Source organism: Cynoglossus semilaevis, chromosome 1 (assembly GCF_000523025.1).
Source record: "Cynoglossus semilaevis isolate Cse_v1.0 chromosome 1, Cse_v1.0, whole genome shotgun sequence".
NCBI classification, from domain to species: Eukaryota; Metazoa; Chordata; class Actinopteri; order Pleuronectiformes; family Cynoglossidae; genus Cynoglossus; species Cynoglossus semilaevis.
Window position 1 is genome coordinate 23,540,505 of NC_024307.1, and position 12,500 is coordinate 23,553,004.

At 42.8% G+C, this 12,500-nt stretch overlaps 2 protein-coding genes across 6 annotated transcripts in view; one reads left to right on the top strand and one right to left on the bottom strand.

Annotated features, from left to right (window-relative positions):
* Positions 1–3,145: 3,145 nt before the first annotated feature.
* Positions 3,146–5,397, bottom strand: bmp15 (bone morphogenetic protein 15). 2 transcript variants are annotated; one of them, XM_008320521.3, is made up of 2 exons: positions 5,104–5,397; positions 3,146–4,419 (listed from the first exon to the last, which is right to left on the bottom strand). In XM_008320521.3, exons 1-2 carry the CDS (start codon positions 5,315–5,317, stop codon positions 3,437–3,439), a joined length of 1,197 nt encoding a protein of 398 aa, XP_008318743.1. In that variant the 5' UTR covers positions 5,318–5,397; the 3' UTR covers positions 3,146–3,436. The 2 variants fall into 2 exon arrangements, with proteins under 2 accessions (XP_008318743.1, XP_008318750.1); XM_008320528.3 differs by having other exon boundaries at positions 3,146–4,416; positions 5,104–5,346.
* The window catches only part of shroom4 (shroom family member 4), a 24,340-nt gene continuing 17,199 nt past the window's right edge, over positions 5,360–12,500 (top strand). The window contains exons 1-2 of one of the 4 annotated variants that reach the window (XM_025062285.1): positions 5,360–5,484; positions 6,282–6,558. In XM_025062285.1, the coding sequence (XP_024918053.1) occupies positions 6,436–6,558 (123 nt within the window). In that variant the 5' untranslated portion in view covers positions 5,360–5,484; positions 6,282–6,435. Of the gene's footprint in view, positions 5,485–5,538; positions 6,559–12,500 lie in introns of those variants that run through there. The other 3 variants (XM_008320510.3, XM_017034903.2, XM_017034900.2) reach the window with 3 other exon arrangements.

Genomic DNA, 12,500 nt, shown 5'->3' on the forward strand with positions numbered 1-12,500 from the left:
CCCAGAGTCAGTGTGGATGTGGCCCAGAGTCAGTGTGGATGTGGTCCAGAGTCAGTGTGGATGTGGTCCAGTCTCAGTGAGGGTCAATGTCAGAGACAGAAGACCCTGAATCAGTTCATATCCAGGAACCCCTTACAGGAACGTTCTTCTCCTCATTCCCGTAAGAACTGGTGGGCCTGCAGAGAAGAGTTACAGGAGGAGAACCAAAAGACATCTGGGTCATGGTTGCGCTCAGTCATGACTCATCACGTCATGTTTGTTTGACAGCTAGGGGGATTTAAGAGTATGTTGCTGCAGACCCTGGTCTTTGTTAATGAGGCCCAAATGTAGAGTCAAGGGTGTTGAAATGAAGAACAGACGAGAACCGATGAGTCACAGGAGGAATTCTAGCTCTTTATCGTCTGCAGCTAGCTCCAAAGGAAAAGTCAGCTGTGGTTCCACACACAGGCGCCAGGAAAACCACCACCGAGGCAGATGTGATGGCTAAATCCGACAACATCTTCCACATTTCTGTAGATTGTGAACCTCTCACTCTCCAGGACAGAAGTCCATAGAGAAAATGAGCGATTTTCACAGCACATGTTGATCCACTGATGCATCCAACACGAAGGTCACTTCAGTGTTTGAAATATTGTTAGGCTTCACCTTAGTGACACTGACTGACCAGAGGAGGCAGCAGCGGCAGCAGCTTCACTGTCGCGCTCATCTCAAATCACTGCTTTTCTTTTTGTGTGGGATGTTGGTGAAAGTCCAGATAAAAAAAAAGTCCAGACAGTCTGATACGAGGACTTCAGACTCTGATGGCCATGATGAAGTAAGTGATGTGTGTCCTGGTCTGACCAGGTCTTGGTCCTGCTGTTTTCACAGAAGAGAGGAACAGGCCTTGATATGAAGCCAAGAATGGTCTGATAGTGAATGTGGTGACAGTTCACGGCTTATCTCTTATCTGTGTCTCTCAATAAAAGTCATGTGTCTTTGTTTAGAATGAAGCTTCAACATCAGGCAGACCATTTATGATTGGGAGACCACGTACACTTGGATCAGCATCTCGTTCTCTGATGACTTTAAAGGTTAAAGGTTTGACCTTAACATCCTGACAGGAAGTGTCCAAATTCTTGACACTGTCTACCTCAGACGTGTCTAAGGACCAGGATTGGTCCCTGCTCCAGACTTTAAACAAACCAACAAAGTGTGCATCATGTTTTTATTCTTTTAATTTTTAATGTTTCAAAATGTGTGTCTCTAGTTTGATTTCTTAACTTTGTGTTTAGAGCTGAATAAATTGACACCGTGCTGCGTTCACTGACATTATGCTGCATTCGTTCAGTTTATGCTTCATTAAGCGACTCTGCGCTGCGTTCACTGACACTCTCTGTTGCATTCAGTGTCTCTGTGTTGCCTGTATTGACTCTGTGTTACTTTCACTGGCTCACTTCATTAGTTCTGTGCAATGTTCACTAATTCTTGGCTGTGTCTCCCCCAGCTTTGTGCTGTGTTTACTGACTGCTGTCTCAGATTGTTCTGACTGACTGTTCTCTGGTGTGTGTTTTTGAACCTGTTTGGACTCAACTGTTTACAGATTTATTGGCTGTTGAAGGCAGGAAATGATAACAAACTTCAATGTCTGTTCCATCACTAATGTTCTGACCTCATTTAGCTCCTCTGCAGGCCAGAGATCTGTTTAACCTGTCAGCAATACAAGTTTGTGTTTGTCTGCTGAAATATATATTATATAATTTATATATACATAAATATGTATATATAAATATATATGTGTGTGTCTGTGGGTGTGTGTTGATTTTTTTAGGTAACAGTAATCTGTTTATCTGACTTTAATGATTTAAAGTGGAGCTGCAGCTCTGGAGTTGAAGTGATAACAACAAGGTCAGATTCTGTCTTCTTCGTTTTTTCCTCGTCAACATCCTCAGCTGTAACTGTAAACATGGAGATCATAAAAACAAACAGGAATGAAAAGAAGTGACGTCTTCAGAATCTGTTCATTGTTTTATCTCACTGTCCCAACAGACTGACTTTTAGAAAGCACCCACTCAGACAGACCAAAGTCCACGGAGAAAATCAGTGATTTTAGCTCACAGACCAATTTGGTTTATTTGTGCTTCCATTAGTCAGTTTAAATGTGTTATCATCTCACTTTGGAATCTGAAATCATAAATTTAAAATAACCTCAGTGACACAGGATAGAGTTCCCTTCTTATTATCAGCAGCTGTTGTTTGTTGGTGATAACACTAATGTCACCAACAGATAAGTGCTTACTAAACTACATTATTTACTGTTGGTCATAAAAAAGGTTTTCACACAAAAGTGAAACTTTAAACCTGCAGAAAGGAAATGAATACATTTATGTAATAAAAACAGTGTGAGTCTTTGCAACCCACACAGGCTGCCATGGAGGTCGCCAGTAGGTATGGCTCCTCTTGGGCAGTTGTGTAAGGAAGGCCTGATTGCCACTACACTCTGGAGCCTCTTAAATAGGGAAATATAAGGTACTGCAGTAGCCCGGATGTCATCTCTGGTTGGCCTTGAACCAGCAACTTCTCAGAGACAGGAAAATATTATTTTGGTTGTTCACTATTCAAAAGGAAATAAACAGAAAAGGTGACTCTGCAAACTGGACTCAAATAGAGAAAATAACTGATTGGATTAAATGTTTCTTATTCTGTAGAACTCTATAGTTCTGCTCATTTTTATTCTTATTTCGAGTATTTGGGAGTTCTGACAGGATAAAATGAGTCGGGGGGAAAAGACGACAAAATCGTATCTCGAACAATACCGCCATCTACTGGCAGCGAGTGATCAATGCAGCCAGTTTTCCGGATAAAATGTTTCAATTTAACATTAATTCATTATAAACCACTTACGTGATCCGAGTTAACTAAACAATACGTTGATGACAAGTTTGGGATCCCAAGATTTAATTTAGATCAAACAGCCATAACATTTGAAATGAATCAAACACACTGCTGATGAGCTTTAGAAAAAATGCATTTATTTAATTTTTTTCTACATTTTTTGTAAAATACATCACCTCAATTTAAATTCTGTTCCAACAACAAACTGTTTTTCCCTCTACGTAATGAAACATTTTCTCTTATTGTTATATAAATAGGTGCAAAAGTGTAAAAAGTGAAAATCCACACACCATAAAAGACCGGAAGGGGTTATTTTAATTAATTTCCACAACAAACTTTTTTTTTGCTAAGTTTTTTTTTTCTTTTTAAAAGATTCATATCATTATCTTCACGTGCACATTCATCATTATCTCCACATACACACTAATGATTTCTTTCATTATCTTCACGTGCACACTCATTATTTCCATTAGGTTTACAGTTTAGCCACTGCTTTTTTCTAAAGTGCTGTTTAAGGCTCGAGGCTTCGCCTCGGTCCATGTAATGTGTCACTCTTGTGTCCTACTCAGCGGCAGGTACAGGACTGGGCCACCATGTCCTCCAGCTCACGGTACTCCACTTTCTTTTGGTGGACCACCAGTACGCTCATGGGCATGTAGCTGTAGGGCACACAGGAGGGCGGGGGCACCTCAGCCACGCCCATCTGGTTGATAAGTGTCTGAATGATAGCATGGTTTGGTGAGTGGTAACTGTACGGCAGAAGGCGTGGGCAGTCACCGCGGCAGAAACGTGGATTGTAGACAGGCGGGGCGATGAAGTAGTGACCCCAACCTAGTTCACTGAAGGACAGACGAAAGGAATGAAGACGGCAGCGATTCTTTTGAAGGCTGGTCTTACGTTTGATCATGCTGGGGAAGGTGAAGGTTATGGGGGAGGAAGGGGAGGTGGTGGTGGAGGAGGAGGTGATGACAGTGTTCTTCAGAGCCTCCACTAAAGGCTTCTCAGGTCCTGATGGATCCTTGGAGCGACGGCGTCGCAGCAAAGGGCTGTAGCCCGCCATTCTTTTCACAATGTTCCTCCCTTGATCTCCCAGCAACTCCTCCATCCACTCCTTTCCCTCCCTCTGCTCTTCCAGATACAGGAGGAGAGAAGGCACCTCGACATGAAGTTGCACTGGCCCACCAAGACCAGACCACTGTCTCCACCACCAAGCGGTGCTGTTGTATCCGGCAGAATTAGGCTCGGTGCACCTGTACTGAGCTCTGAGGGTCAGGTGACCTCCACCCTGCTCCTTCTTTTGCAGCATATGTGTGGTCACATGTGCTGTGATGTCTGTCTCCGTCCACTGCTGATGAGGCTCCAGGGTCACCAGGCTCTGTGGGCCCAGAGAGGTGACCGTAGCCGTGCAGCGTGGAGGTCCCAGGGCCCAACTACTCCTGCTGTTGGAGGAGGAGGAGGATCGGAGGTGTACAAAGGAGGCTCTGATTAGCTGCTCCGTGGGAAAAGTGTCCAGCTCATACTGGACCTGGAACGTGTGGTGGTGGTGGTCTGAGAAGGAGAGAAGCAGAACTTCAGGCAGGGGTCACCAAGAATTATAACAACTCCTGAACAAAAACAATGTTCATGAGATACTTAAGATGACTGACGTACGTAACACAAAGCTCAGATAAATTCTTTGTACTAAGAACAGTACCAGGAATCAGTTGTGTGTCTTACCACTGTAGAAATCAGTTCCTATAACTATTCACATGAACAGGACTAGTATCTGTGCGTGTTTCTGCTGTGAGAAGCAGGAACCAGATGAAGTACTGTGAATGCTACGGTTTGCTTTTCCAAAACCAAGCGGTCAAAACAACGCGTCTGATGTGTCTGACTACCAAGACGCTGTTTTTCTAATTGGTTTTTAGTCGACTGAACTCTGGATCATTTGAGCTATAACTGATCTGAAGTAGGACCATGGTGTTTTTTAACCTTGACAACAAATCCATTGTTATTTTCTAACTAGAAATATGAAGCAGGGCAACCTCCCCAATCATCTTCATCATCATTAGAATTTGAGTTCTGAACCCTTAATCATCCACAGTTGAATACACTTATCCACAGCGAGAACTTTGAATGTATCTGTTACAACATCAAACACGGAAAGTGATCACATTTTGTTGGTGTAGCAGTGAATAAAGAGATGCATGTTACTGTAAGTCCCACTAGGGGGCCACAATTTCATTGCTTCACCTCTTGACGCAGGAAGGTGCTGTACCGTGCACGTGGCGGGTCTCAGAAGCCGCACAGTATTAGAACCAAACTTCCGGTATTGTTTAGTTCTTCCGTCCGGTTCCGCTGCACTTTGGTACAGACTCAACATGAAGCGTACGTTCTGGTCACGACTTTCCCGCGCTGCGCCACTGTTGATGATCAGGAAAAACAGGATGTAAAATCGCGACAACATGTTTGTTTGTGAAAACGGCGTCACTAACGTAAAACGTGGTAAAACGTTCGCAGTGTCATCATCTTTGCGTTTTATTCTAAACGCTCACTAGTGGAGTAAACGCCAAGCCAATTAAGCGTTCACAGCTATAGGTCACGCCCACAAGAGAAAGTGGAGTCACCTGATTGGTGGGTAAAGGTCACTGGGAATCGGTGTATGGTAGAATACAAAGATGCTTTATTTTTTTATTTAATTTTATTACTTTTATATATATTTTTAATGATTAAGGTCACAACCTATTACAACGTTGAGATGAATTACAACTAAAAGTAACCGTTTTTGATTTACAGAAACAAATACTGACTCCTGAGAAAATTATGAAATATAACCCAAAATGAATCAAACAAAGATGATTTCTTTAGTAATCGACAGGAAGCAAAAAATAGCATATACGTAGAATTCCGTTGATGTAATGTGTCGCTGTGAATAGTTTCTGATCGTTTTTCAATACAGCGATTGTTACCGGTCTAGCCCCGCCCACTGCTTTTTAATAGGACGGTTAAAGGCAAGCGCTCGTTGCTATTGGTAGTATTACCTGTCATTTACATTAAGTCTTTCGAACATTGGGAGGGGCTTGCTACCTCACTTTGGAAAAGTTTTCTCAGCATTTCAAGCTGTAAAGCTATCAACGATAAAACCGGAAATACATCAGCGAGAATTCAAAATAAAGCAATTGAACGTTTGTGTTGTGATTCCGAATGCGATAAGGTAGCGTTGTATATGAAATAAATGGTAAGTCAAGAAATGCTACAAAATGTTAAACAACGTTGTAGCCGCAATTTTGCAGAGTTAAACATTTAAATTTGGCTTTAAACAGTATAACAGGAAATTGTATCCACTGTGTCAACGCTAACTTTCCGCTTTCTTCTCCTTTCTCCTTCCTTCCTCCAATGTTCCATCACTTTACTCCTTGTTGTCGCCGCAGCAACGATGGAGGAGCTGCGGCTCCGTTACCGGCCACGCTGAGCAGAGTTTGGCAAAGTTTAACTATCCAGTGGAGCCTGAGCTGGATTCACAACGACGCCGAGACGCTTTAACAGCGGGAAGAAGCACAGCAGCTCCCGGCGCGGAGGTAGAGGATGGAGACCGTGGAGCAGCTCGTGTCCTTCCACCACATTCAGGTCCAGTTGAGCGGGGGCGCGCCCTGGGGGTTCACGCTAAAGGGAGGGTTGGAACACGGAGAGCCACTCATCATCACCAAAGTAAGTTTTTTAAGTATTTATATTGAAATGCAACATGGTCGCTCATCATCATTTAATGGAAACAATGATAGAAAGTACCCCATCAAATCACAAAGAGAAACATTTGGACTAATATAATACCCCTGGCCGCTCATTGAAGTTGGTTTAAACGTGTTAAAAGCTTTTGATTTAAACATAGTACCTGCAGGGATTTAGTTACAAACGAACTAACACTAACTCAGTTTTCTGAATGCCCCAACTGTATGTTTTAAGTGCATTTCGAGTTGAAGTAGTTACTGGTGGAAAAAGAGAACCAGGAGGTGGCAGTAATGAAACTTTGTCAGGTACTAAATAAGAGCTACTAGAAGCTGTTGAAATCAGTTGAAGAAGAAGTAAATGATGATGGAGGGTCCGGATCAGCTCACAACAGAGACTGAACATTTGAAGCTGCAGTGTATTTTGTTATTGCCCTTGTTTGTTTATATTTAGTTACTACGTGCTGCCATCTTAAATCTTATAGGGTTCTCTAAAATAAGACTGCATATGCATATGAACGGTCCTGTCAGGTACATGGGATACTACATTGGTGTCATATGGTTCAAAAACCTTTACATGGGATACTACATTGGTGTCATATCGTTCAAAAACTAGACTCTTTATTGTTGCATTCATTTACAACAATTCACAAACACAGGTTAACAGGTTGTTGGGTTTCTGCAGCACAGAGGCAAACGTCAACAACAAATCTGAAGTGTTAGGTCTTGAGGAGAATGAGGCGAAGGGTAAATGTGGCAGTAAATACACTTGGTTTGAGTATTAGTTTTAGTGTATAATAAATTCACAATTAAATCTTGATGTTCAAGCATGCTTATATGTATATGTGTGTGTTTGTATTGAAATATATGTATATATTTACGTTTGTTTGTATGCATGCAAGCATGTTTGTTTCTAGGATTGTTTGCACGTATCATATGTGTGCATGTTTTAAACAATCTTTGTCGTGACTTTTGGTTGGTGTATTCAGATCAGCAGCTGTGGCGATTCTGTGTTTCACTGAATTATTGAGCGAATTTTCAAAGTTGAGTCAAAATGAAGCAGATAGCCCTTCACCTCCTGAGATTTCAAAGCTCTATTCCACACTTCCAGGTCCATGTAGTCCATGCTGTGTGTCTTGTGAGTTAATAGTACTGTATCGTCAGAGTTGTGGAGTGTGGAGAAGAGTTGTGCAGAAGTGTTCCTCAGAGCTCCAGAAACAGTTCCCTGAAGAACCGTGGACCAGAACAGACTGTGTTCATCATGCTGTCTCTTCTTTCACCTTGACAATGACAATGACAGGCGTGCAGACAGTTGCTGCCTCAGCTGAAGAATTCTCCTGAAGACTAACCGTCCCCTCTCTCTGCTGCTGTCTCCATCTTCTGTCCACCTTTAATTCTCAGGAGACAATGAAGCGGGACAGATGAGCTAGTGTTGAGGATGTTGTTGTAAATTATTCCTTCTCAAATGTATTTTTTATATGACGACCAGACCCCCCTCCTCGACCCCCCGACCCCCTCCCTCTGTAAAGAGGAGCTCAGTTCAAACCAACACTGTGTGTGATTCTGTGAAAGTTGGGAGTTAGTGTGTGATTTAGTGTGTGTTCATTGATGTAGACGTGACCTGGTGGTGTGTGTAATGAAGTTGTGTGTGTGTGGGGGGGTATTTCCTGTCGGACTCTTCTCACATTTTCACGCTGTGAGTGTTGAGCTGCTGGAAATGAGGCTGACTCTGAATTACTGCCTGTAATTATTACTGAGAGCCTGAGCGGGGTGGTCCGCATGTCTGCGTGTGTGTGTGTGTGTGTGTGCATGTGTTCAGTTGGCCGGTTGACTCTTTCTCTCTCTATCTCTCGCCCACTCCAGCTGAAACTTCACAGCAGTAGTGAACATGTTGGCTGCTGCTCTGCTTCCATGTTCACCACAGCAGCTGGGAATGGAAAAGTCTGGAAACACCGTCATCTAGAAACACCACACACACACACACACACACACTCTGACACGGCCTCTGGGAAAATGTGACTGAGACTACTTTACAGATAAAAATCAAACTGAGGTTGAGGGCTGTTTTGTGTCCAGTGGGCTTGTAATGTCAGACACACACAGACAGCAGTGGAAAATGTCAAGAGTGTTTAATGATTAAATGTACCAATACCTGTGAATTTCCTCATTCTTGAATTAAAAACAGAAGCTCACGTCTTTAAGTTCACTACATTTATCAAACAGTCAAGAATTGAAGATCTCTGTGCTTTGATTTATTATTTCACTAAATTAAAATTGGAGTACCAGCTGCAGAGAGGTAACTTTACATAAAAAAATAAGCCTCTTATTATATTAAAACAAATAATAGAGTGCTTATAAACATGGTTATACCAACAGTAGTCAATTGGTCCACATTCTAAAAAGAACAGCAGTGACGTGGAGCCTTCAAGGATATAAAACAAACAATGCTAATGAGTGACAAAAACAGTCAACAATGCTAACCTTCAAAACAAGCATTCTGTGATTTTTTGCTGAGCCTAACCCTAACCTGGTCAGTAGGTCAGACTGACACTGAGCTCAGAGATTGTCAGAGAGCATCTCATAATGTCACGTTACATGACCATATCGTTACATTACATTAACCATCTGTTAACGTCATGGAGCAGCCGAGTGACTGTCAGGAGCCTGTGCCTCTACAAACATAGTGAGCCCAAATAACACGCTGTAAGTATAGAGTGTATCAATTCGGGATGCCTTTCTTTCAAGTGTTTTGCCAGGTTCGAAGTGTTTCCTCATTTGGTTTGAAAACTTCGCAGAGTCAGTTTTTGTGGATTTATAATTGCTCCACGTGCGACTCCTGCCAACCAGCTTTTTAATAATTCTAGGTGATGTGTTTTAATTTTTTCACCAACATTTGCTGAAGCTCATTTTTAAGAATAGACCACAGCTGTTCTTCTTTGGTGGTGGTGCTGACTGCTCAGTGCTCCCACACGTACGCTGTCCCCCACAGTACGGCCAAGAACACGGCCCACTGAGGGAAAAGTTGAATACTCCACAGTTACAGTCCTGGAAAAAACAGGCTGCAACATATTTTTTGTGTGTGGGCATGGACTTGGTACCAAACTATTGGTTTTTGTGACAACCATAGAGTTAAGTATGAGATTTGTGTGTGTGTGTGTGTATGTGTGTGTGTGTGTGTGTGTGTGAGAGAGAGAGAGAGAGTACCTGTCACAGTGTTTGACTGAGGTCTTGGTGTGAGAATCTTTAGAACTCCTCTGGACATCCTGTCACGGTCTGCCTTTGTTTAAGGGATCTGATAGTTAAATCTTTGTTAGTGGGCTGCAGACCATGAGGTCAAAGGTCGTCAATAAGGGGGTCTACTCTGGTGTGATCCAGAAAAGTTCCAGTAAACACGACTGATATCTCTGCAACAACTGAGCTCTGGTGGAGCGGAGCGAAGCTGTGGGAAGGTCAGCATCGGAAACAGAAGATATAGGATCTGAAAGTGGAGCATTATGGGATATGTTTGACAACGGAGAAAGTGATTTAATTTGGAAAGATGTCTTCTGACTGTCAGAGTTGTATTACTGTTCTGTTCTGAGGTGTTTTCTAGGTCAGAGACCGTGGTGATAGCTACTGTGTCAATGTTCTTCAGACTGTTGTGATTCTACACAGATGCTGGTCAGAGTGAATCCTTGGCTGGATCATGTGATCAGCTGATTCAGACAGGAATCTACTGTCTTCAAAACCTTCAGGCAGAGGGAGATCTGTGGGAGATCTTGAGGAATTCAGGATCTCCCACAGATCAGATCAGCTCAGATCAGCCATGCCTGCAGCTTTTTCTGACCTGCAGCCTCCTGCCCTCTGTAGACAGAGGAGGTAAGAAAATAAATCTTTAGACACACATGGTAAGGTCTGGTTTACATAACAATTTACAATTTCTCTAAGTATAAAACAGTGTGTGTGAGTGACTGTGTGTGCATTGATGGGGGAGGTGTGTGTGTCTCCCGCTCTCAGACTGCAGAGGGATGTAAGCCATTTGGTCAACATTCCTGCAGGAGCATAACAAATCATTGGTGTGTGTGTGTGTGTGTGTGTGTGTAGCACAAATCCTCAAAAACTCTGGATATTGGTGGATAATGTGGTTTGTGAATTTGTGTTCAGGAAATAAACAGAATGATGCAGAAGTTCTCCCCTCAGTCATCTTTATAATCTGCTGGAAGTGTACAGTTGTGTGTTCCCCACCGTGGGGCAGGTCTGAGGGTAAAGGTTCACCATTGGGGCCTGTGGGTCATCATGTCAGCATGTGTCAAAGAACCAAGCTGAGGAGCTGCTGATTTTTCAGATGTTTGTGAGCAGAGTGGAGGTCAGGTCTTTTTCACAACAGAATGTTTTGACATGTGGACCAGTGTTTGCAACCAAATCCCCAGGCTGAGTAAACAGCTCAGTGAGAGAGAGAGAGAGAGAGGTGGGGGAGTGTGTGTGTTTACAGATGTACATCACTGCTCTGTGGGAGACCGATGTAATATTTGAATCAAATGAAGATGCTGTTGTCTCTGCTGTCTGTGTGGCATCAGTATGTAGCGTTGTTCACAGTTAGCCATGTGTTTTATGTTAGTGAGTACGCTGAAAGAACGAGTGTCACATCATCTTCATCTGTGGTCAGTGTACAGTCAGTAGCAGCCACTGTGTGTTTGGGTGGGGCCGGAATGTGTATATCTCTGATCACTGGAGCCTTTAGCTCACACACACACACACACACACACGCGCGGTATGATACAATGGCAACTGTACCGATAAGAACGTTGTTTGTGTTTTAAGAATGTTGGTGTGGGTTTATGCATTCATGGGTGTGTGTTGATGTACCAAAGTCCTGGCCAAAGGCAGCCACTGTTGTTTTTGTTCGACATTCTGCATGGTACAACCACCTTCCTGGTTCTTACTCTCTGGGATTCAAACACACACGCAATTTCCTTAACAGATGTTTTCTACTACAACAATAGTCATTCTTACAGTTTTAATGAACAACACAAAAGTGATTACAATGATGTAAAGCTGATCAAAAATCTAAATGTTAAAACATTGTAAGAATGTTCCTAAAACCAGATACCTCTCATTACAGCTAATATTTAGCAAATGTTGCCTCTCTTTTCTGTGTGGTTCACAGGTAGCTATCTTTTTGGCTACCCTTTAGCCTTCCTTTGGTGTGACAGTTGTTTGGGCAGTATTTTAGCGACATTTCTGTGCATTAGTTGGTTTCTGTTTTGTTAGCTTGTAACATTATTTTTAGCTTGTATAATTCCTGGGAAGTATCAGCAATTTTGCTGTAAGGTTGATCTTACTTTAGCTAGTATTAGCTAATGGTTAGCATTCAGCAGCATTTTTACGACTTGTCCAGAGTGGCCAGCTAGGACCTCCGACCTGCTCTGAGCTCTGACCTGCTCTACTGTATGTACGGCTGAAGTTCCCAGAGTGTTCCTGTGTTTGGTTTCTCTGCAGCAGTCACGCTGCTCTTAGCGCCATCTACACTTCAACCTTTGAAGAAGGTTTCCCACTCATTATGTGGAATAACACTCACACTGTTTCTTTGTGTTTGTGACTTTCTCAGCATTTGTGTTTTTGTATTTACTGTAGCACAGCCATGCATCAAAACACACACATTCACACACACACAAACACACATTCCAGCGGGTGGCGTTCTCCTCTCCTCCGTGCTGACCCTGGCAGTTTGACTCCAGTTTGAGGTCTGGGATGAAAACAAGTCTCTCTTTGTTTATTCCATCTTCACTGTTGGACTGGTGGAAACTTTTCTTCTCCTCACTCCCGTGTCTTCGCTGCTCACTGAACATACAGAAGTAGTTTAACTGTCAGGGAGGCTCCAAGATCACACACACTCACACACACTCACACACAACACTGTTTTCTGTTTTAGGATGGCTGTTCTGAACG

Coding starts and splice junctions, on each gene's coding strand:
- bmp15 (XM_008320521.3), bottom strand. CDS start 5,317: ATGTTGTCGCGATTTTACATCCTGTTTTTCCTGATCATCAACAGTGGC. Junction 4,420..5,103: donor GCACCTTCCTGCGTCAAGAG/GTGAAGCAATGA, acceptor TCTCCTTCTCAG/ACCACCACCACCACACGTTC.